The 22080-nt window shown below is 35.2% G+C and overlaps 1 protein-coding gene across 1 annotated transcript in view; it reads left to right on the top strand.

Annotated features, from left to right (window-relative positions):
* Positions 1–19202, top strand: part of VEGFC (vascular endothelial growth factor C) — a 120261-nt gene extending 101059 nt beyond the window's left edge. Inside the window, exons 5-7 of the mRNA XM_002745197.6 lie at positions 12647–12753; positions 13049–13382; positions 18308–19202. Of these exons, the coding sequence (XP_002745243.3) occupies positions 12647–12753; positions 13049–13382; positions 18308–18422 (556 nt within the window). The 3' untranslated portion in view covers positions 18423–19202. The remainder of the gene's footprint in view (positions 1–12646; positions 12754–13048; positions 13383–18307) is intronic.
* The last annotated feature ends 2878 nt before the right edge of the window (positions 19203–22080 follow it).

Here is a 22080-nt window from a genome sequence, read left to right on the forward strand (position 1 = left end):
TAACTTATAGAGCTGATAAATATCAATTTAGATATTGCCAATTTTTTCATCATTTCACAAAATAATGATATGACTAACATTTGCAGAATTAATAATAAAATATAAATTATTCTTATTTGATTCTCAGAGCTTGAGACACAAAGGCACCAAAGACCAAGCATAGGCATTATCCATAAGGCAACCAACAGCAGCCAATAGGCCCACATAGATACCGCTCAGTATATGACTTTGAAATCAGTCAGTCAAGAGAATGTCCTCCAGTCACAGCCATCTAGTCACCATAATTTCATAGCTCATAAATTTTCAAACACTTAAGGTGTGTTTCATTGCTAATGCTGTAATAGCCAATAATACCAAATAGAATTTAAGTATTAAGGAATATGATTTTCTTGGGTTTTGGAGAGCCAGAAATCATTGGGCTCTCCAAATGAGATTTCAGCTACTCCCCCGTTCCCATACCAAATTTTTTACCATCTTAGGGATGATCTTACTCCTTTTATGAATATTTGCCTTATTACATATAAGTAATAATATACTTATATGTAATAGTATATTTGCCTTATATGTAATACTTATATATACTTAAATATTTTTTCCATTCTCTTTTTCTTTTTGAAAATATTGGCCTCAACCCATTATGAATTATGGCTCACACTTTAATAAAAAACTATGCCAGTGATAATATGTATATGATGGACATTTAACTATGTTATAAAAGTCTAACATTTGTCAAGATTTCAGAGGAATAGTCACCATCACAGTAGCTAAAATTAAAAAGACTGACCAAAAAAAAGTGTTAGAATGTGGTACAACCCAAACTATCCTATGTCACCAATGGGTATTGAAATTGTTCGATCATTTTACAAAACAGTTGATAATTTCTTATGAATTTAACGTTTACATATTTCCACACAATAACTTGTACACAAATATTTTTTATTAGTCAATAACTGTTAACAATTCAAATGCCCATGAAAGATGAGTGGATGAACACATTTATATATATATATATATACACATTATTTTATATATATATATACACATTATTATATATATACACATTATTATATATATATACACATTATTATATATATATACACATTATATATATATACACATTATTATCTATATACACATTATTATATATATATACACATTATTATATATATACACGTTATTTTATATATATATACACATTATTATATATACACATTATTATATATATACACATTATTATATATATATACACATTATTATATATATACACATTATATATATATACACATTTATATTTATATATATACACATTATTATATATATACACATTATTATATATACATTATATATATACACATTATTATATATATATACACATTATTATATATATACACATTATTATATATACACATTATTATATATATACACATTATTATATATATATACACATTATTATATATATACACATTATTATATATATACACATTATTATATATATATATACACATTATTATATATATATACACATTATATATATACACACATTGGAACGTTGCTGAGCAATGTGAAAAAAATAAACTGCTGATATACACAAGAACATGAAAGGATCTCAGAGACATTAAGCTGAGTAAAATAAGCAAGGCTAAAAAGAATACCTGCTGTATGATTTGATTTACATGAAACTCTCAAAAGAGGCAAATGTGACCAGGTACTGTGGCTCACGCCTGTAATCCCAGGACTTTGGGAAGCCAAGGCAGGTAGATCATGAGGTCAAGAGATCAAGTCCATCCTGGTCAACATGGTGAAACCCCGTCTCTGCTAGAGCTACAAAAATTAGCTGGGTGTGGTGGCAGGCGTCTGTAGTCCCAACTACTCAGAAGGCCGAGGCAGGAGAATTGCTTGAACCTGGAAGACAGAGGTTGCAGCGAGCCAAGATCACACCACTGCACTGTAGCATGGCTGACAGAGCAAGACTCCCTCTCAAAAAAAAAAAAAAAAAAAAAAAAGAGGCAAATGTACTCTAGAGTGGAAGAACACAATTCAGTGCAATTCAGTGTGAGTTTCAGGATGTGGATTGGGATTGACTGGGAAGGGGCAGAAGAAACATTGTGAGGTGATGGAAATATTCTATATTTTGACTGTGACAGTAGTTAATGTGGACACATAAACTTATGAAAATATGATGAATTCAAAATAGGAACATTATATTGTAGGCAAATTACTTCTTAATAAAATTAATTTTTGAAAAGCCTAGAAAAAATCCCTTTATTAAGTATAATTTTTAAAGCAGTTTAGGGTTAAAATAGTATATTTCTTTAAACCTTTAGAATAACTTTTTAAGTCAAATCTTTAAGATGCTTGTGATTCATTAGTGAGGGAGATTTCCCAGCATCATCCATGAAGTATATGTTCAGTCACTAAGATAAAGAACGCTTCTAGATCCTGTTAAGAGAAGACAGAGATGCCTTTGGCTGCCTCTGACCTTAGAGCACTTATAGTCAAGTAAGAACAACACATATTATAGTTACATTACTATTGTTTTATTTTACTAAATATTACAGAGCGTCTGCCACACATTGTCTCACACTTTGTCTCAGCCTCTGGTGGCCATCATTCTACTCTCTACCTCCATGGGATTCACTTTTTTGGATCTCATAAATGAGTCAGAACATGAGATATGTGTCTTTCTGTGCCTAGCTTGTTTCACTTAACATAGTAGCCTCTAGTTCCATTCATGTTGATGCAAATGACAGGATTGCATTCTTTTCAAGGCTAAATAGTGTGTGTGTGTGTGTGTATACTTTGTCATATTTATGACAAAATATATATATATATACTTTGTCATATTTATTAAAGATACAACCCAAATCCCCAGTTATCATTCTTCACCCTTCATTCCCAGAGGTAAACACTACTCTAAAATTGTATTATTCTCACTCGTCTCTATTTTTTTTTTTTGAGACAGAGTTTCGCTCTTGTTACCCAGGCTGGAGTGCAATGGCGCATCTCGGCTCGCTGCAACCTCCGCCTCCTGGGTTCAGGCAATTGTGCCTCAGCCTCCTGAGTAGCTGGGATTACAGGCACGCATCGCCATGCCCAGCTAATTATTTGTATTTTAGTAGAGTCGGGATTTCACCATGTTGACCAGGATGGTCTCTATCTCTTGACCTCGTGATCCACCCACCTTGGCCTCCCAAAGTGCTGGGATTACAGGCGTGAGCCACTGCGCCCAGCCTCTTCTTTATTTTTTATGGCATCTGGATGTATTAACATACCAGCAGATATTATACAGTGCAATGTTGAGCGTTTTGTATTTTAAGTTAAAATGTTGGCATTTTTTTCTCTTGACATTGTGTTTTAGAGATATAGTCATATTGCAATCTACAGACCTGGATTATTCATTTAATAACTATATAGCATTCCATTAAATAAACACATGTTTTTATGTTTTTTTTAACATTCTCTGACAATGTACTATAGCGAAGTCAGCATATATACAGATTAGCAAGAGAGTACGATCAAAGAGGAGAGCGTGATGTCACATAGACAAGGGCCTTGAAGTTAATAGTGCTAAATTTATTAGTTATTTGGATAGCATGGAAAATGCCTTTAAAGATGTAAGAAAATAACACGTTCTGAGGGCAGTTAATAAGCCAGATTAGCTGAGTCTTAAGCTGTGAAAGCAATAGGAGATTTAATAAAAAGACAATGCTGTGATTTTAAAGCTTGGAGCACCAGCCTAGGGAATTTCACCTTTTCTGTGGAGGTATTAGGGGAGTAGGGGTTGTTTCTGGGTAGAGGAATGAATGAAAGGATAATGTTCAGTATAGCCAAGAAATCTTGAATTATTTTTAATGGATAATAAATATAAAAGATGGGTATTATTTCAACCTGAGAAAAGCTCTATCAGTATTTGGAATACAGTTGTGATGAAAAAGAGGAAAAGGATGAAAAAAACTGAGAAAAAAATGGATAAATCTAGCCTGAAGGCTAATTTGCATTTTTATTTATTTGCTAGCTTTTATTTCTTTTATTAAAACATTGACATTATTTACTTAGTAAAATTTATTTGCTTTCAAGAAGTTACACTTACTAGGGTTTATTTAGGAAGATTTTATTCTTATGAGTATTCATCTTATTTCCAAATAATAGAGTAGATTTATAGCCAAGGAAACCTCTGATTTGGAACTTGAGGTCTCAATGTCTTTGGTCTGTTAATCTTTAGCAGATCCTCAGTCCAAATGCTTAGATGCTTCAATATCCATGAGTTTTACTTTTATCCATAATGCTTCACTCTTTCCATTTTAATTGAAGGTTATACATTATTGCTTTACCAAATGAGAATGAAGCAAAATGGCATAACATTAGTTTAATAAATTGTATCAGAGCAGAAGTAGAGCGATAGCTTAGCTGAAGTTAATTGGTCTTGTTCTAGACAATCAGAAACTACTGTTTTTCAGCATTTTAAAATGTGCATCTTTAGTCTGCCCTGAAATTAACCTCGTTGCCAGTTCAAAATCTTTATGTCCATATGCAGCTGTTTTTGAAATCATAAGTCATATGTCTGTTGATCCTTTTCACTACAAAGCTCATTATCTAAACGTTGTCTCACACTTCAAAGGATCACCGCTGATATGAATGGATTTACCAGTGGAACCCAGGCAAGATACTCCAGGTTCTGAGCATTATTGTTTTTCTAAAGGGAAGGTAACTTTGACATATAGTTTGCTTGCTTTTGAACTGTCATCTCTGCCTTCTAAAATACGATAATTGAAAGCATGACATTCCTATGACTTGCTGATAGATTGTGAGAAATAACAGCAAAATATATACAGCTGAGGAGATTGCATCAGTCCATCTCTGCACTGAAATTATGGCAGTGATGTGCCTAGAATTGGGGACTAGTAGATCAAAGATTGTCATAAAGTTGAAAGTTACATTCAGCCAAACACATGGACAATTTTTGTTAATAAACATCATATTATTAGACAAGATTCACCAGTTGTTTTCTAAAATTTAATAGATGTTTTTAGCAATTTTAGCTTCACAGAAAAAGTGAGCAGAACGTGTAGAGCGCTTTGATATAACATCCTAGCCTCCCCCATGAGCTTCCTCTATTTTTTTTTTTTTTTTGAGATGGAGTTTCGCTCTTGTTACCCAGGCTGGAGTGCAATGGCGCGATCTCAGCTCACCGCAACCTCCGCCTCCTTGTTTCAGGCAATTCTCCTGCCTCAGCCTCCTGAGTAGCTGGGATTACAGGCACGCGCCACCATGCCCAGCTAATTTTTTGTATTTTTAGTAGAGACGGGGTTTCACCATGTTGACCAGGATGGTCTCGTTCTCTTGACCTTGTGATCCACACCCGCCTTGGCCTCCCAAAGTGCTGGGATTACAGGCATAAGCCACCACGCCCGGCCAAGCTTCCTCTATTTTTAACATCTTACATCTGCATGGTACATTTGTTACAGTTGATGAGCCAATACTGGCATGCTATTGTTGACTAAAATCCACAGCTTACATTAGGGTTCCCTCTTTTTTGGGTGTAAGTTCTGTGGATTTTGACAAGTGTATAAATGATGTATGTCCACCATTACAGTACCATGCAGAATAGTTTTACTGCCCTGAAAGTCCCCTGTGTTCCACCTGTTCATTTCTCCCTCCCCTGGATTCCTGGCACAACTGGCCACTTAGATGTCATAGGACACTCATAACATGTTTCTATTGTCATCATTGTTTTGTTTTCATTTTTCTGTTGATGACATATGACTGTCACAAGGTAATGAGACAAGCAGCTGTTGTTGAAGGACCTTTTTTCTTAATTCCTGGTTATTTATCCTTATCAATCCTCTGTACTAATTCTGTTAGTTTGAATTACATGCCAAGCCGATAAATCCAGTAACCACAGAATTTCCATTGTTTCAACCTGCCAGTACTTCTCTCAAGCTTGTATATCCAAGCAAATGTAAAAAATAATAGAGCAGAAAATTACAGGCTCCCATACTTATCCTACCCTTCTTGTGTCCTCATTCCCAGTTCTGGTGGCTTTCCAACTCAACTAAGTCGTGTACTCAGCCACTTTGTGACAACACAATGTGACATGCTTTATATGCAAGTCTCAGAGTAGGTGAGCTTTTGTATATGGCAGATTACTGCTTAGTTTATACTAAGACAAAAATGAAAAAAAATAAACATATAAACACATTTTTTATTTTTATTTTTTATTTATTTATTTTTTTGAGACAGAGTCTTGCACTGTTCCCAGGCTGGAGTACAGTGGAATGATCTCAGGTCACTGCAACTTCTGCCTCCTGGTTTCCAGTGATTCTCCTGCCTCAGCTTCCTGAATAAGAGTAACAGGGATTACAGGCACGCACCAGCACACCTGGCTAATTTTTTTATTGAGAGTAGAGATGGGATTTCACCATGTTGGCCAAGCTGGTCTTGAACTCCTGACCTCAGCTGATTGCTCATCTTGCCCTCCCAAAATGCTGGGATTACAGGTGTGAAGCCACCATGCCCAGCCTAAATCCCCATTTTAAATTAATGCAATGATTGTATTAGCCTTTCAAATATCAAGACTGGCAAACTTGTTACAACTATGGAATTTTCATTGATTTGTCCTACTCTCTCCATCTTTTCCTTTTATGTCTGAACAAACCCCAACTCTGCCCACTGTTCTCCCTGTCAGTAGACTAATAGAACACAAGCAAACAGTAACACAAACAGACACAAACACAAGTTCATGTGGAATCAATAAAAATAAACAGAAGATAAGTCTATGTATTTTTCAATGCATATTATTAAGGATGTGTCTTTTTAACAATGTATATAAGACCTAAAATGTATGTATTTCCGATTTCTACGTGTAGTACTGAAGAAATTACTTAATAACATTTTATATAAAGTCCACTTTTCCTTAGCCACTTTCCATTCACTATTAACTGCTGTTTCCAAAGTATAAGCAAATTAATCTCTGTGTAAGTAGTCCAGTGTATACAAGGGTCAGGCATAACAAACTCAAGATGAACACAATTCAAAGACATTTGGGACAGAATTGTTGAAGCATTTTACCCAGGTCTTTGTGGTCTGACCACGAAAGAATCTAGTAGCTCTTCCAACTGCTATTCAGAGAGAAAGCTTGGACAAGAAGGGCCTGTATGTATATTCTTCATAACATAATTACAGGTTTGAAGTTCAGATAACATCAGCATTTGGGAAACCAAAATCCTATTTTGCTATTTATCCAGATTTTTAATGTGGTCAGGTTTCCCTTGTTTGTTTCTTTAATGGGGTACAGAGCCTCCTGTTGGATAGCCCACTTAATGACATGAAGATGCTCTGACGGAGTGTATTACAGTTCACAGTACCTGCCCTGAAGCATGCATTTCACTAATGCTAGTGGCTCACACTTCCCATTGAACAAGACTAGGAGTAGGAAGGCTATGTGAGGGACACAGCTATGGAAACATAAGTACCACATGGTAAGCAAAATTTTCATTTGTTGTGTTGCTGTGAAAAACCTTATTAAAAGAGCTTCCAATGAGAGTACTTGATTAATAACACAGTTCATGGCAATAGAAATAATTTGCTTTTTGAAAAAGTCATCGTGTAATACAGCTGAATTCACATTAATGTTATCATTCATTTTGAATGATCTGAGAAGCATTTTAACAGAGACCTGGGGAAGTAAATCAATAAGTAGTTTAACATAAATCAAGGTGCAGTTAATTGTTTTCAATTAGAAATATATTACAAAGATTCTGCCATTTACAACAACATGAAATAACCTGGAGGACAGTATGCTGAGTGAAATAAGCCAGACATAGAAAGATGCATATGGCTGATCCCCCTTATATATGGAATCTAGAAAAATAGAATTCATGGATACAGAATAGAAGAGTGGTCACCAGGGTCTTGGGGTGGGGAACATGGGGAAATGTTAGAGGGTGACAACTTGCAGTTACAAGGTGAATAAGCTCTGGAGACCTCATGTACAGCATACTCTACTCATTAGTGTTCTCACTGCACTCCCTCCCCCCCACACACACAGGGTAGCTCTTTGAGGTGTGGATATGTTAATTAGCTTGATTGTGGTAATCATTTCACAGTGTGTACATATACCAAAACATCACTTTGAACACCTTATATTTGTACAATTTTTACCAATTATACTTCAATAAAGCTGGAAAAATCATACTTCAATAAAGCTGGAAAAATACATCATATTAGTATGAAGTCAAGGTAGTACATTAAAATCCAGTAATGTTAATTGGATTTGGAGGTAATATATATGTTACATATATAATGTTAATGCATTTTAATGTTATGTTATATATACACACACACATACACACACACACACACACAAACAAGATTGTAGCTCTTCGAAAAAGAGTAACATATTGTCTTAGTTCTAAGGCCAAACAAATGTGTTAGCATGTTTTAGTTCCTTAGATGTGGATTTGAGGAGTCAAAAAATCTCCAAGGTTAGGAAAACCTCAGTGCCAAAAAGTGTAGAATATGAAAGAATCACAAAAAAGCATGCACAAAATAGCCTGCTATGATGTTCAAAATATAAGAGCTAGCAGTTACTACCCAATATTTAGAATATAATGTAATGGAACATATTTGGAGCACATTTATCTTTTAATATTTCAAAGGCCAAAGTAAGATTTTCTTTATCATTAAATTAATTGTTAAGTTGAAAAGCACATATACTCATATTTTCATCATCTGATTTTAACCAGCAAAAAGCAATAGCTGTCAAACCGAAGTCAAGTGAATCTGTGAAAATAATTAATGAAACAATTCTAGTAAAAGCATCTTTATTGTTCATACACGATACAGGCAGGATTGTGGTTGTCTGTGTGAATGTGGTGGGATTGGTGGGGGATAGGAAGTTAGTTTATTCACATGATTCTCAACATAGATATACCTTGTAAATAATTGTGCAATCCCCTGCTTTGCAGACAGAATGTCTTTGAATCAATGTTTTATAAATACTGTATACAAAAAAATATAATTATGAACTTTTTAAAGTATGTATTCACACATTAATATTCAGAGCTAGAAGAGAAATTTCAGTAAGAAGAAATGCTTCGGAGATTAAAATGTAAAGGAGTTAACCAAATTTTACTAAACCTTCTGTCCATTATGACTAAGTTTTCTTGCATTCTAAAATAACAATATTTTGGAAATTTTGACCCCTCATCCGTATTTTTACATGAGAAGTTTTAAATGCCAAGAACTTGTTTCTCACTTTTGAAGCAGGGTGCTTTCTTTAGGAAGCAAACTGTATTACACGCATTCTGTTAGTTTGTATTTTATTGTATGCCATTCTATTATATTTTAAAATGCATTTCTGAGCCCATGTCACTGATTTCATGATTAGTTAATGAGTTGGAAGCAGCAGTTGGAATACGCTAGCTTAGGTAATGGCAGTATAAATCACATGTTGATAGAATGAAAGATGTCTTTCTACTCCCACCAACACAGTATAATGGCTACTTGATGCCAACATGGCAGTGTGTTACTTAAACCATGTATCAATCGACACTGAAGCAACATGACCAAAATGGTTTTACCGCTATTTATAGAATAAAGTCATGAGTTTCATGCAGCCAGGATTAATTGCATTGCTGTTATAGAGCTTAACATAGCGATATTCTGTTCGATGGAACAATGCTAACAATTGAGAAGCTGTAAATGTTAAAAACAATGATACTGTTTTGGAAAATTGATAAGTACTGTCTACATTTTACCTAGAAAAATATATGTTCAGGATTAACCAAGAAAATGACAAAAAACTGTGCAATGAGTAGAGTCTTGCCCTTGGAATTCCCTAAAATTGTTAGGAAGGTACAATGTTCTGCAGGAAATACTGGTAAGTGAAAAAACAAGGTTTAAAATAGTATGTAAGGTATGCTATCATCTGTGTAATAAAATGAGAAAAAACAAAGTTTAAAATAGTATGTAAGGTATGCTATCATCTGTGTAATAAAATGAGAAAAAACAAGGTTTAAAATAGTATGTAAGGTATGCTATCATCTGTGTAATAAAATGAGAAAAAACAAGGTTTAAAATAGTATGTAAGGTATGCTATCATCTGTGTAATAAAATGAGAAAAAACCTACATACATACACATACACAATTTTTTGGCAAGAAGTACCCTGAAAACATCAACCAGAAAGCTAAAAAAAAAAAAATTGCTGATGATACAGAACTTCTAGCCTATATATTTTTCACATAATCTTAACTTTGATAATTACATACATGTTTGACACTTTCAAAAGTAAAAAGAAAAAAGTACGTAATATATGCAGGATAAAGCAAATAACAGTTTATGTGAAGATTGTTAGAAGCCAAGATTTTAGTGGAAGTTATTAGTATGAAGTCCAGGTACTACATTAAAATCCAGTAATGTTGATTGGATTTGGAGGTAACAATATGAAAATTTTTTTCTAAAAATATACACAAGAATCTCTTGCTTAAGATCAGTAATCTATTCTCACAAATAGATATTTATTAGCACATTTTTGTTGTTCTAAATGGGAACAATTATAGTGAATGGAAGGTAAACCCAAAACATAGCTATTTCCCACAAAATAATGTATACCTAATAATGCCTGTAGAAAAGTGTCAAACTATCTTGATAAAATCCAAAATGTGTATTGTTTCCTAATCATCCAACAATTATTGCTGTTACTACATACAGTTGCTTTTGCATGTAGTTACATGGACTTTGTGTATGCTGTATGAGAAATTGTTACTTTATGGTATGTTATAGCAAATAACACATAGCAATCAGAAAGCTGAAAGTCCAAATTAAATAAAAGACCCATAATAGGTTTCTTCCACACTAAAGAAGACATGATTCTTAAAGAAAGTCAAGAAGGGGGAAAGAAAGAAGGGTCAAATCAGTCATTGCTATTTGCAGAAGGCAATGGGTGGATGAAGGACAACGGGGCAATCTTAGACAAACTGTTATATTAAGAGGAACGAAGACACCTTCTTTGTGTCTAGGAGGTGCTGTTGAGATTGCCAGACGGGAAAGCGCTGCTAAATCTTCAGAAATGGTGTTTCAGCTGAAGGAAGGCATGGTTGTAAAATGCAGATTTGCTTATTTTCCTGTTGAAAAATTTTTTCATGTGGTGCTGTAAGAGTTATCGGGCTATTATTGAAAGAAAGATTTATTGTCACACTGAGTGTGACTGCAAGACTTTCTTAGCAAGTGGCCTGTTTATTTACACTCAATGCACATGTTAAGATGGCTACATAGGATTTTACTATGTTCTATTAGTTTGAAATTTAACTCAGCATTCTTCCAGCACAGAAAATTGTTTACAATATTGTACTGAGCATGAAAGATGTAAGTAAATACTTCCATTTGATGTCTACACACCAACATTAGTTGAAAAATGAAGCAGTGAGAGGTTGATATATACTCTGTAAATTAAGATACTCAAAACCAAAAATCCTTCTACTGGGTAAACATTAACTCGTGAAACATTCTACAGGATGTACATGCATTTTTCTGGGTCTGCCCCCTGAAAAGATCTAGTAGTAATGTGATCCGATGGCAGTGAATGCTTCTGATCTCAAATGAGAGCCTCCAAAATGCCATTTTCCAACAAAGAGACTTAAGGCTGCTGAGTAAATGGCTGATTACAGATGTGGAAGAGAAAATGAGGAAACTGAGCTTATGACATATGTTCACCCTAGAGAGGGCTCATCTCACTTGGGCACCAACAGAGAGGGGTCTCAGGTAGCAACAGTGGGGCCATTGGACCATCAAAGGAGCAGTTGATGTACTTGCTTGAGGCCTTAGCTTTATAATTTTTACTAAAACAAGGAAGGAAGGAAGGAAGGAAGGAAGGAAGGAAGGAAGGAAGGAAGGAAGGAAGGAAGGAAGGAAGGAAGGAAGGAAGGGGAATAAAATGGAAAGGAGGAGAAGAGAAGGAAGAAAGGAGGGAGGGAGAGAAGGAAGGAGGTAAAGAGCTAGAACAACAAGATCAAAGCAAAATATCTTTGATAACTTTCTGGTGGAGTCCAGAGTGGAAATTTTGCATTACTGGAGACTACAGCGTGGGAATCTGTGCTTCGGAAATAAGTCAGTAAAGATACATTTGATACATTTACACGGATGTTTCCTCCAGCATTGCTCAAAAATCCAAAATTGGAAGTGATGTAGGTAATTACCTAAGAGATTGATTAAATAAATAATGGTACATCTTTTGTATGTAATATTACCTAGCCACTAAAAATAATGGAGTAGAACTCTATTCAATGACATGTAAAAATATATTGCATAATGGAAAAAAGAAATTTCAAAGTAAAATAAAAGGTTTGACCTTATTTATTTTACAAACTAAAACCCTACATGATTATACAAGTCAATGTGTTTGCCTTAAAAAGATAAAGGTATAGTGTCCTATATGATGATATCACAAACAGTGATCACTTCTGGGGTGGCAATTTGATAGCAGTTGTGGGTAGAGAGTTCGGGAGAAAATACTCACATTTTATTTCATAATTCTTATCTTTTTAAAGCTTTTTTATAAGCATGTATTGTGATACATATGTGAGCAGATATGGTTCCTTCTAAGTACCAGTTATACCATTGCTTAACCCTGTCTATTTCTTCCAAAGGTGTCAGGCAGCAAACAAGACTTGCCCCACCAATTACATGTGGAATAATCACATCTGCAGATGCCTGGCTCAGCAAGATTTTATGTTTTCCCCAAATGCTGGAGATGGTAAGAAGAATGATGTTTTAACGACTAAATGCCAAGGGTCTATATTGTGATTAACATATTCTAATATTAATGTACAATATTCATTCTTTCAAATAAGTGACTTAAAAATACTACATTTTCTACTTGACATTGGTATTACTTTGAACTCCTTTATAAAGGAATATACCCATGTTTGTGCACAACAATTTGATGGCAGACATACAAAGGAAGATGCTTCTAAAAGCTTTTAATTGTTTTACACCACACCTAGAACCAAGTAAGGTATAGTAAAGACGCTCTGACTGTGTTTGTCTAGACTCAGCAGATGGATTCCAGGACATCTGTGGACCAAACAAGGAGCTGGATGAAGAGACCTGCCAATGTGTCTGCAAAGGGGGGCTTCGGCCTGCCAGCTGCGGTCCCCACAAAGAACTAGACAGAAACTCATGCCAGTGTGTCTGTAAAAACAAACTCTTCCCCAGCCAATGTGGGGCCAACCGAGAATTTGATGAAAACACATGCCAGTGTATATGTAAAAGAACCTGCCCCAGAAATCAACCCCTAAATCCTGGAAAATGTGCCTGTGAATGTACAGAAAGTCCACAGAAATGCTTGTTAAAAGGAAAGAAGTTTCAACACCAAACATGCAGGTAAGAGATCCTCAGAAAGGGGATGAATTGCTCTTACTAGAAATATGTTCTAAACCAATGGCAGTTTTCTTAATTACAGTAACAATTGCTTGTTAGAATGAGCCCAGTAAGTTCTGCAAGACAAAATATTATTATTAATTTTTTAAGCAGTGCTAAACCTTCATGAGACTGGATTTGCTTCCAAAAAAGCAAGACAGGAGGCTTGAGGATCAAAACTAGATCCAAGCTCAGAATATACTCTAAATTAGTGGACCCTGGGGGATCTTCTCAAAAGACATACAGGCGATCCAAAAAGTGTGATGCTGCCTTCAGCCATAATTTAGGACAACTTTTCTAAATGCAGACAATTTTTATGTAAAACTTACAAAGGATAGGATAGTACCATTGACTGTAGATAGAATTCTGTCTGGAAATGAAAATATGTAAGTATTTGATAGAATTAAAGAAATATATGAATATGTTGTTAAAGGTACTCAAAACTCATTTCTTAAACTTGCTTTTGCTCTCTTCTTCACCAAGAAAAAAAAAATGAAGTCATTGGACTCAAACACATTTAGTGTTAATCCCTGAACCACTTCCTCTTTAATCCCAGAGAATAAGGTGATCCTACTGTGTAAGTCAGACCTGTGCATTTGACTCTCCACATTCCTTCAGAATTGCTTCATGACATTCCTTCATTCTTCTGTCATTTTAACATCTTCAGCTCTACTTTTTTCTCCCTCAGTTTACGAAAGTTTCCAAATTTCTTCTATTTTATTAGCCTCTTACTGTGAAGCTGAGCATACTTTAGCAACCCAGCTCTGTCTTCTTCAAAGCTGGTCAAAAATGAGGCATTGTTTTCATCTACCATTTATTCAACCACCTGTAACCTGGTTTATGCCCTAGAGCGCTATGTTCAACCTCTAAGGTTTCATCAGCCTCATAGTTGCCAAACCCAATAGAGAACTGTGTTCTTAAGTAACCTTAGGTAACCTGTCCTTTCTGTGGCCTTTTTCTTTAAGCTCACCTCTTCTATGACATGCCATTGTACTTTCTTAGTTGTCTACTTAATTTTCAGACCATTTGTTTTCAGTCACTTTCACGGGATTCTCTTTTTACATCCATTCTTTTACATATGGGTAGATGATATTCATTTTAACAGAAAAAGCTTGTATTTCATTTATTTACTAACTTCACTAATATTCATTATGGCTTTTTCCACAGTATATGAAGAGTCCATCTTTTTATTCTCAAGAGTTTTGTGGTCTTATTTTAATGTATATTTATGATAGTTTTCCTACACTAACATTTTAGTTACTGCATAAAAAGGCTTCAGTAAATCTAGCTATCTCATTGATTATATTTTTCTTCCCATGTGTTGTAAAGTACGTCATAGGAATTCTTTTATTTTGAGAAAGAACTTTTTGGAGTACGAGCGTGCCTAATATGTGGGAATAGGTGTACAGGGAAAAGTGCAAGATGATCTGAGGTGGAAATCAAAAGTGCAACAAGAAAACATACAAAATTTGGTTTTGACATTTCATTTATTTGACTCTAGAAATGAAAGCATGCCTTGTTAAGTTTTCTTAAAATTTGCAAATGCAGATTAATACTTATGACTACAGATATTCCTTTACTAAAAAGGGATACAATACTTAATGATCCAGAAAGGCCATTAATTAAGGCAATGGGCCAAAGAATATGTACTCTGCCCACTAGATTTTGTAATAAATATTAAGAGAGAATGAGGAGAATATATATTTTCCAAATATGATATTTTCTCTTTTGCTCCAATTTATATCACAAAACCTGGAATTATACACTTAGAAAAGTGAACATAGGATAAGTTGCAGTAAACGGAAAGTCTTTATGAAAGAATGTATACTATTAGGAGAAATGCAATGAGAGAAATATTGTCTAAGTTCATCTAAGAGTTCCGTAGAAAAGACCGGTTGCCAATGCTCATGCCTGTAATCCCAGCACTTTGGGAGGCCGAGGCAGGCGGATCACAAGGTCGGGAGTTCAAGACCAGCCTGGCCAATATGGTGAAATCTGTCTCTACTAAAAATACACACACACACACACACACACACACACATACACATACACACACATACACACCCCTAGCTGGGCATGGTGGCATGTGCCTGTAGTCCCAGCTACTTGGGAGGCTGAGACAGGAGAATCACTGGAACCCAGGAGGCGGAGGTTGCAGTGAGCTAAGATGGTGCCACTGCATTCCAACCTGGGCAAAAGAGGGAGACTCCATCTCAAAAAAAAAAAAAAAAAAGAATTCTGTAGAAAAATATGATGGCTGGTTAGTCTGTATGCAGACATAAGAATTTCAGATGCTAGACTCACTCAGAAGGATTCAATATAAAACGTAGTTTAATAAGGCTTAAAAAGATGTAGTATCTCTATCCTTCTGAAAACAGTAGTATACACATTCTGGAAATATCATTTTGGTTATTACAGTAGGAATTGAAATATAGTTCTTTCTCAAAAGGATTCCTGTGAGGTACTTTGCAACATATGGAAAGAAAAATATAATCAATGAGATAGCTAGATTCACTGAAGCCTTTTTATGCAGTAGCTAAAATGTTAGTGTAGGAAAACCATCAGAAATATACATTAAAATAAGAACACAAAACTCTTGAGAATAAAAAGATGGACTCTTTATATACTATGGAAAGAGCAATAATGAACATTAGTGAAGGTAGTAAATAAATGAAACACAAGCTTTTTCTGTTAAAAAGAGTATTATCGTTCCATACGTAAAGAGTGAATGTAAAAAGAGAATCCAGTGAAAGTAACTGAAAACAAATGTTCTGAAAATTAAGTAGACAACTAGGAAAGTACAAGGTCATATCACAGGAGAGGTGAGCTTAAAGAAAAAGGCCACAGAAAGGACAGGTTACCTAAGGACACAATTCTCTATTGGGTTTGGCAACTATGAGGTTGATGAAATCTTAAACAGAGATTTTATATTGAATCCTTCTTGAGTGAGCCTAGTATACATTTAAATTCTGAAATTCTTATGTCTGCATGCAGACTAACCAGCCATCATATTTTTCTACAGAATTCTCTCTCTCTTTTTTTTTGAGATGGAGTCTCCCTGTTTTGCCCAGGCTAGAATGCAGTGGCACCATCTCAGCTTACTGCAACCTCCGCCTCCTGGGTTCCAGTGACTCTCCTGCCTCAGCCTCCCAAGTAGCTGGGACTATAGGCACATGCCACCATGCCCAGCTAGGGATGTGTATGTGTGTGTGTGTGTGTGTGTGTGTGTGTGTGTGTGTGTGTGTATTTTTAGTAGAGACAGATTTCACCATATTGGCCAGGCTGGTCTTGAACTCCTGACCTTGTGATCCGCCTGCCTCGGCCTCCCAAAGTGCTGGGATTACAAGCATGAGCCATGGCAACCGGTCTTTTCTACGGAACTCTTAGATGAACTTCGAAAATATTTCTCTCATTGCATTTCTCCTAATAGTATACATTCTTTCATAAAGACTTTCCGTTTACTGCAACTTATCCTATGTTCACTTTTCTAAGTGTATAATTCCAGGTTTTGTGATATAAATTGGAGCAAAAGAGAAAATATCATATTTGGAAAATATATATTCTCCTCATTCTCTCTTAATATTTATTACAAAATCTAGTGGGCAGAGTACATATTCTTTGGTCCATTGCCTTAATTAACAGCCTTTCTGGGTCATTAAGTATCATATCCCTTTTTAGTAAAGGAATATCTGTAGTCATAAGTATGAATTTTCAGTTGCAAATTTTAAGAAAAATTAACTAGACATGCTTTCATTTCTAGAGTCAAATAAATGAAATGTCAAAACCAAATTTTGTATGTTTTCTTGTTGCACTTTTGATTTCCACCTCAGGTCATCTTGCGCTTTTCCCTGTACACCTATTCCCACGTTAGGCATGCTCGTACTCTAAAAAGTTTTTGAAACATAGCTCCAATTCTCACTAGGTGTGGTAGCTCACACCTGAAATCCTAGCATTTTGGGAGGCCAAGACAGGCAGATCACTGGAGGCCAGGAGTTCAAGACCAGCCTGACCAACATGGCAAAACCCTGTCTCTATGGAAAATACAAATCTTAGCCAGCATATTTGTAGTCCTAGCGACTTGAGAGTCTGACACACGAGAATGGCTTGGGTTCAGGAGGCGGAGGTTGCAGTGAGCTGATATTGTGCCACTGCAATCCAGCCTGGGTGACAGAATAAGACTGTGTCTCAAAAAAATGAGGCTCCAATTCACTGGAGCAACAGGGCAGGGTACAGATTGACTAATTGGTAATTTGTCCTCTCAATGCTACTAGAAACTGCAAGTCTAGGATGGGAGAAGGGGGACCCTCGCTGCTGAGTTTTGTCCCTCTCACCCACTTGCCCCAGAATGCCTCTGTTTCACCTGGAGCTCAGGTAGAAAGGAAGAGTTAGCCACCATTGTGCAGCCAGCTGCCAAGTGGAGACACAAGAGTGAGGGTGAGGCTGCCCACTGAGGACCACAGTTCTGCCAACATGGCTGGGTTTAATTCCCTGGAAGTCTGGGTCCCATACAAGCCCCTGATTCATGTGAATTCTGCCATGCTTATGTGATCACAGCAAGTCAGCAGACCTTCAATATTCACTTTCAAAATTTCTGTTTTATGTTTCTTTCATCCATGAAGCAAAGAGCACTTCAAAGGAACTAATGCTTACAATACCTCATCCTTCCGTTTGTTCAATCAGCAAGCAAGACTTTTATTTTAAGGCTTTCCATTCCTCTTAAATGTTGTAATTCTAAGCAGAAACAAACTTTTATGAGCCTACGAACAATTTCATCCTAAAATTAGTAATCTTCTAGTCTAAAATTTAGAAAAGCACAGAAATTCCTTGGTAGCATAATGAATCCATTGCCTCGATCTTTAACGTAAGTGTGTTCTTGTTTGTTCTCCTAGCTGTTACAGACGGCCATGTACAAACCGCCAGAAGCCTTGTGAGCCAGGATTTTCATTTAGTGAGGAAGTGTGCCGTTGTGTCCCTTCATATTGGAAAAGACCACATATGAACTAAGTAAGACTGTACTGTTTTCCAGTTCATCGATTTTCTGTTACGGAAAACTGTGTTGCCACAGTAGAACTGTCTATGCATAGAGAGACCTTTGTGGGTCCATGCTAACAAAGACAGAAGTCCGTGTCTCCTGAACCATGTGGATAACCTTACAGAAATGGACTGGAGCTCATCTGCAAAAGGCCTCTTGTAAAGACTGGTTTTCTGTCAAGACCAAACAGCCAAGATTTTTCTCTTGTGATTTTTTTTTTAAAGAATACTATATAATTTATTTCCACTAAAAGTATTGTTTCAGCATTCATTTTTATAGCAACAATAATTGGTAAAACTCACTGTGATCAATATTTTTATATCATGCAAAATATGTTTAAAATAAAATGAAAATTGTATTATAAGCTGGTAAGTTCAGTCCATCATCATCTTACATGATAAGCAAAAACTACTATCATGAAGACACTGATCTTCCTCTGTTCTTTTTTCTTCTCTAACCAGATGTCAGATATGTATTACTGTGACAAAAAGTATGATCCTGTAAAAGAAAGTGTCGGAGGACAGCAGAATGCTATTGCTTCATCTCTTAATATGTTTAATGATTATAAACATTTTAGCACATGATACTTTTGAATTTATAACCAAGTCAAATCTATATGTAACATCTTGTAAGATAGGCTGCTTAGCATTGTGATTAAAAGGCATTCAGTGCTCTGAGAACATTCAGAATCTTACCTTGGTAGAAAAGCCTACAGTATATATTAAAATGGCTTTAAAATATTTTCTCAAAAATAATCTCTTCCAAATATTTGACTGCTTCTAACCAGCTAAATTACTTTTTGTGAGCATAAGTCCTCCTATCCAATACATTTAAAATAAAGTAAAAATAATATCTAAATGCTCATGCATGTTTAAAAGGAAACATGTCAGCCACACATCAGAAGTGCTAGTTCCATTTTCAAAAAAAATTACACTAAAATACCTTTATCTTTTTTTTTTCTTGAGACAGAATCTGATCTTGACTCACTGCAACCTCTGCTTCCTGGGTTCAAATTATTCTCCTGCCTTAGCCTCCCGAGTAGTTAGGATTACAGGCATGTGCTACCACGCCTGGATAATTTTTTGTATTTTTAGTAGAAATGGGGTTTCTCCATGTCAGCCAGTCTCATCACGAACTCCTGACCTCAAGTTATCTGCAGACTCTGGCCTCCCAAACTGCTGGGATTACAGGCATGAGCCACTGTGCCCGGCCTAAAATACCTTTTTCTAAAACAAAGATTTTGCATGCATAAATACAACCAAATAAGTGGTTTGTTTGTTGACAGATAATTAATTATATACTAGTATGTCATAGCTACTGTATAAAAATAATTTGTCCTGAAAAGAGAAAATATTCCTCATAAGCATGTAGTTATAACTCTAAGAGGTAGCAAATGTATTTAATTTAAAACATTTTTAACTGGTCTAGGTGCCAAATCATTATGATACAAAATATTATTATCAATATGTTTTGCCACAAAATTATGTTTTCTTTCAAACTGTTTAATTAGGAAGTCAATGTCCTGAAAATGTCCTGAGTGTTTTCAATACTAACTTTTAAGAATGGTTTTTACATGCAACAGTTACCAAATTCCCACTGTGTACTCTAGTTCATGAAGTAAAATTTTTCATGTCCTGGAAAAGAAAAGGAAAGAAGTCTTCCAGAACACTCTCATTTACAATTATAGTTTATTTACCTACTTTTTAGTAACAATGGCTCTGAAGCCTGTAGGCACTCAACATATACATTGGGCATTCTACACACTAAGGTCTAGAAAGTTTTCAAATATAAGAACAGAAAAAAAAAATTTAAGTAAATTTGACAACAGGTGATTACAAAATGAAAATTGGAATCAAAATACCCTTTTTAAAGGGTATTTTGTAAGATATTATCTTATAGGGAATCACAATCCATAGTGTATAAAATGCTCATCATCTTTGAAATTCAGCTATGATTCAATCATTTTTTATCTTATTTGAACCAAAGGGACTACAAATAAACATTATGTCATCTGTTACTGTTGATCTGGTCAATCACTTTTAGACTTGATACATTTAAAATATATTAGCTAAATTAGAAATAAAATGTAGTCTAAGTTTCAGTAAACACCCTGAGGCCATGTAAAGAATAGTAGAACCTGATTCAATGACTGTTACATGTTATCAGGTTGAAAAACAAACTAAACCCTGGGCTAAACATTAGTTTTCTTGGGGAAACCAAAAAAATGAAAACACTAAATCAAAAAGTAAAGCCTAAAGTATGCCAGAAAAACTATTTAATCCTGTCCCTGGAGATGTAATAATTTTGAACAAAAGTAAGAGTGTCATGAACAAAAATAACGCATTGCCAAAGATACTTGGATGTTTATGTGAACCATCAAAATCGTTCTTCAGCATATTATCATGAATGCGATGTGGTACAGCCGTGAAGAAGATGGACTAAGCATGAAGCTAAACAATTAGAAGATTGACAAATGTGATGCAGCCAAAAAGCTAAAAAATATGGTGAGAATGTTCATAAGCTTTGCAGAATAGTCCCGAGATAGCAATTCAGTCAACCTAAGTGATAAAGTTAGAAAAACTCTGGAAGCTCACAGCAGTTATTATCTCTGAGCAGTTAATATATCCAAATCTTAGAAAGTTTATAAACAGAATTTTATGTCCAGAAACCTAATAGTATATACTCAGTTTAAAAGACTCAGGAAAAAATGTTTTGGTGAGCAGTTGTGTAAGATTTAGAGTACAGACTTTTTTGGGGAAAGCTTTTGACATTTACTAATTGCTTGATTAAAACAGATTCCATTATTAGAATTTCTAAAAATAACCTTTGTTTTTTATGTTCACACCTCTCAGAACAGAAGTTTGAGTGGCAAATGTAAGGCTGAATTCACTGCGGTACCTAGAATGCACTTTAAGGAAAAGAGAAAAGGTCATGACCTTATCTCTATTCTCCAGGCTTTCTCAAGGGATACTCCACTTATGAAGGAATTTTACTCAATGGATAAGAGAGAAGAAGCAGACACAACAGGAGAGAGAGTCCATATTACAGCAATTGTTTCAGCATACTGGCAAAGCTTACAAAAATCCTTACTTACATGCTGAAATTCCCATGTTCATCTATATAGGAAGTACTGGGGCTAAGAGTATACACAGTTTTCTTGGCCCACACTCTTCTACATTGCTATGCTGTCCCCAAAATCTGACCTTTCATTAGCAGGTTTTTCAGAGGATATTTTTTAGAGATTTTCCTTTTTAAATTAAAAATGAGAATAACGTAAAAGTAGTATTTCACTCTGCTACGGAAGAGCATGAATGTATCTGATATTTTTCTAGACGAGTTCCAGAAAGTCTTGAGAAAATCCATTATTGTTTCCCAAAAGTGCATATTGTATATCAAAACAACCATTTAAGGAAGTCAGTGACACATATCATGTCATAAAGTACTTACGAAAGAATTACTAATTCAATATTCATGGGTTTGAACTGTTGGTGTATATGGATATGTGTAAAGTGAGAAATAACTATCTGCTAACTTATGGAAGTGTGAGCCCATTTCATATGGTTTTTCCATTCCATAACTGACAAATTCTTGTCTAAAGAAGCATCCTCTAGTAGAAGGAGCTCTGGATTG

Source organism: Callithrix jacchus, chromosome 3, assembly GCF_049354715.1.
Source record: "Callithrix jacchus isolate 240 chromosome 3, calJac240_pri, whole genome shotgun sequence".
NCBI classification, from domain to species: domain Eukaryota; kingdom Metazoa; phylum Chordata; class Mammalia; order Primates; family Cebidae; genus Callithrix; species Callithrix jacchus.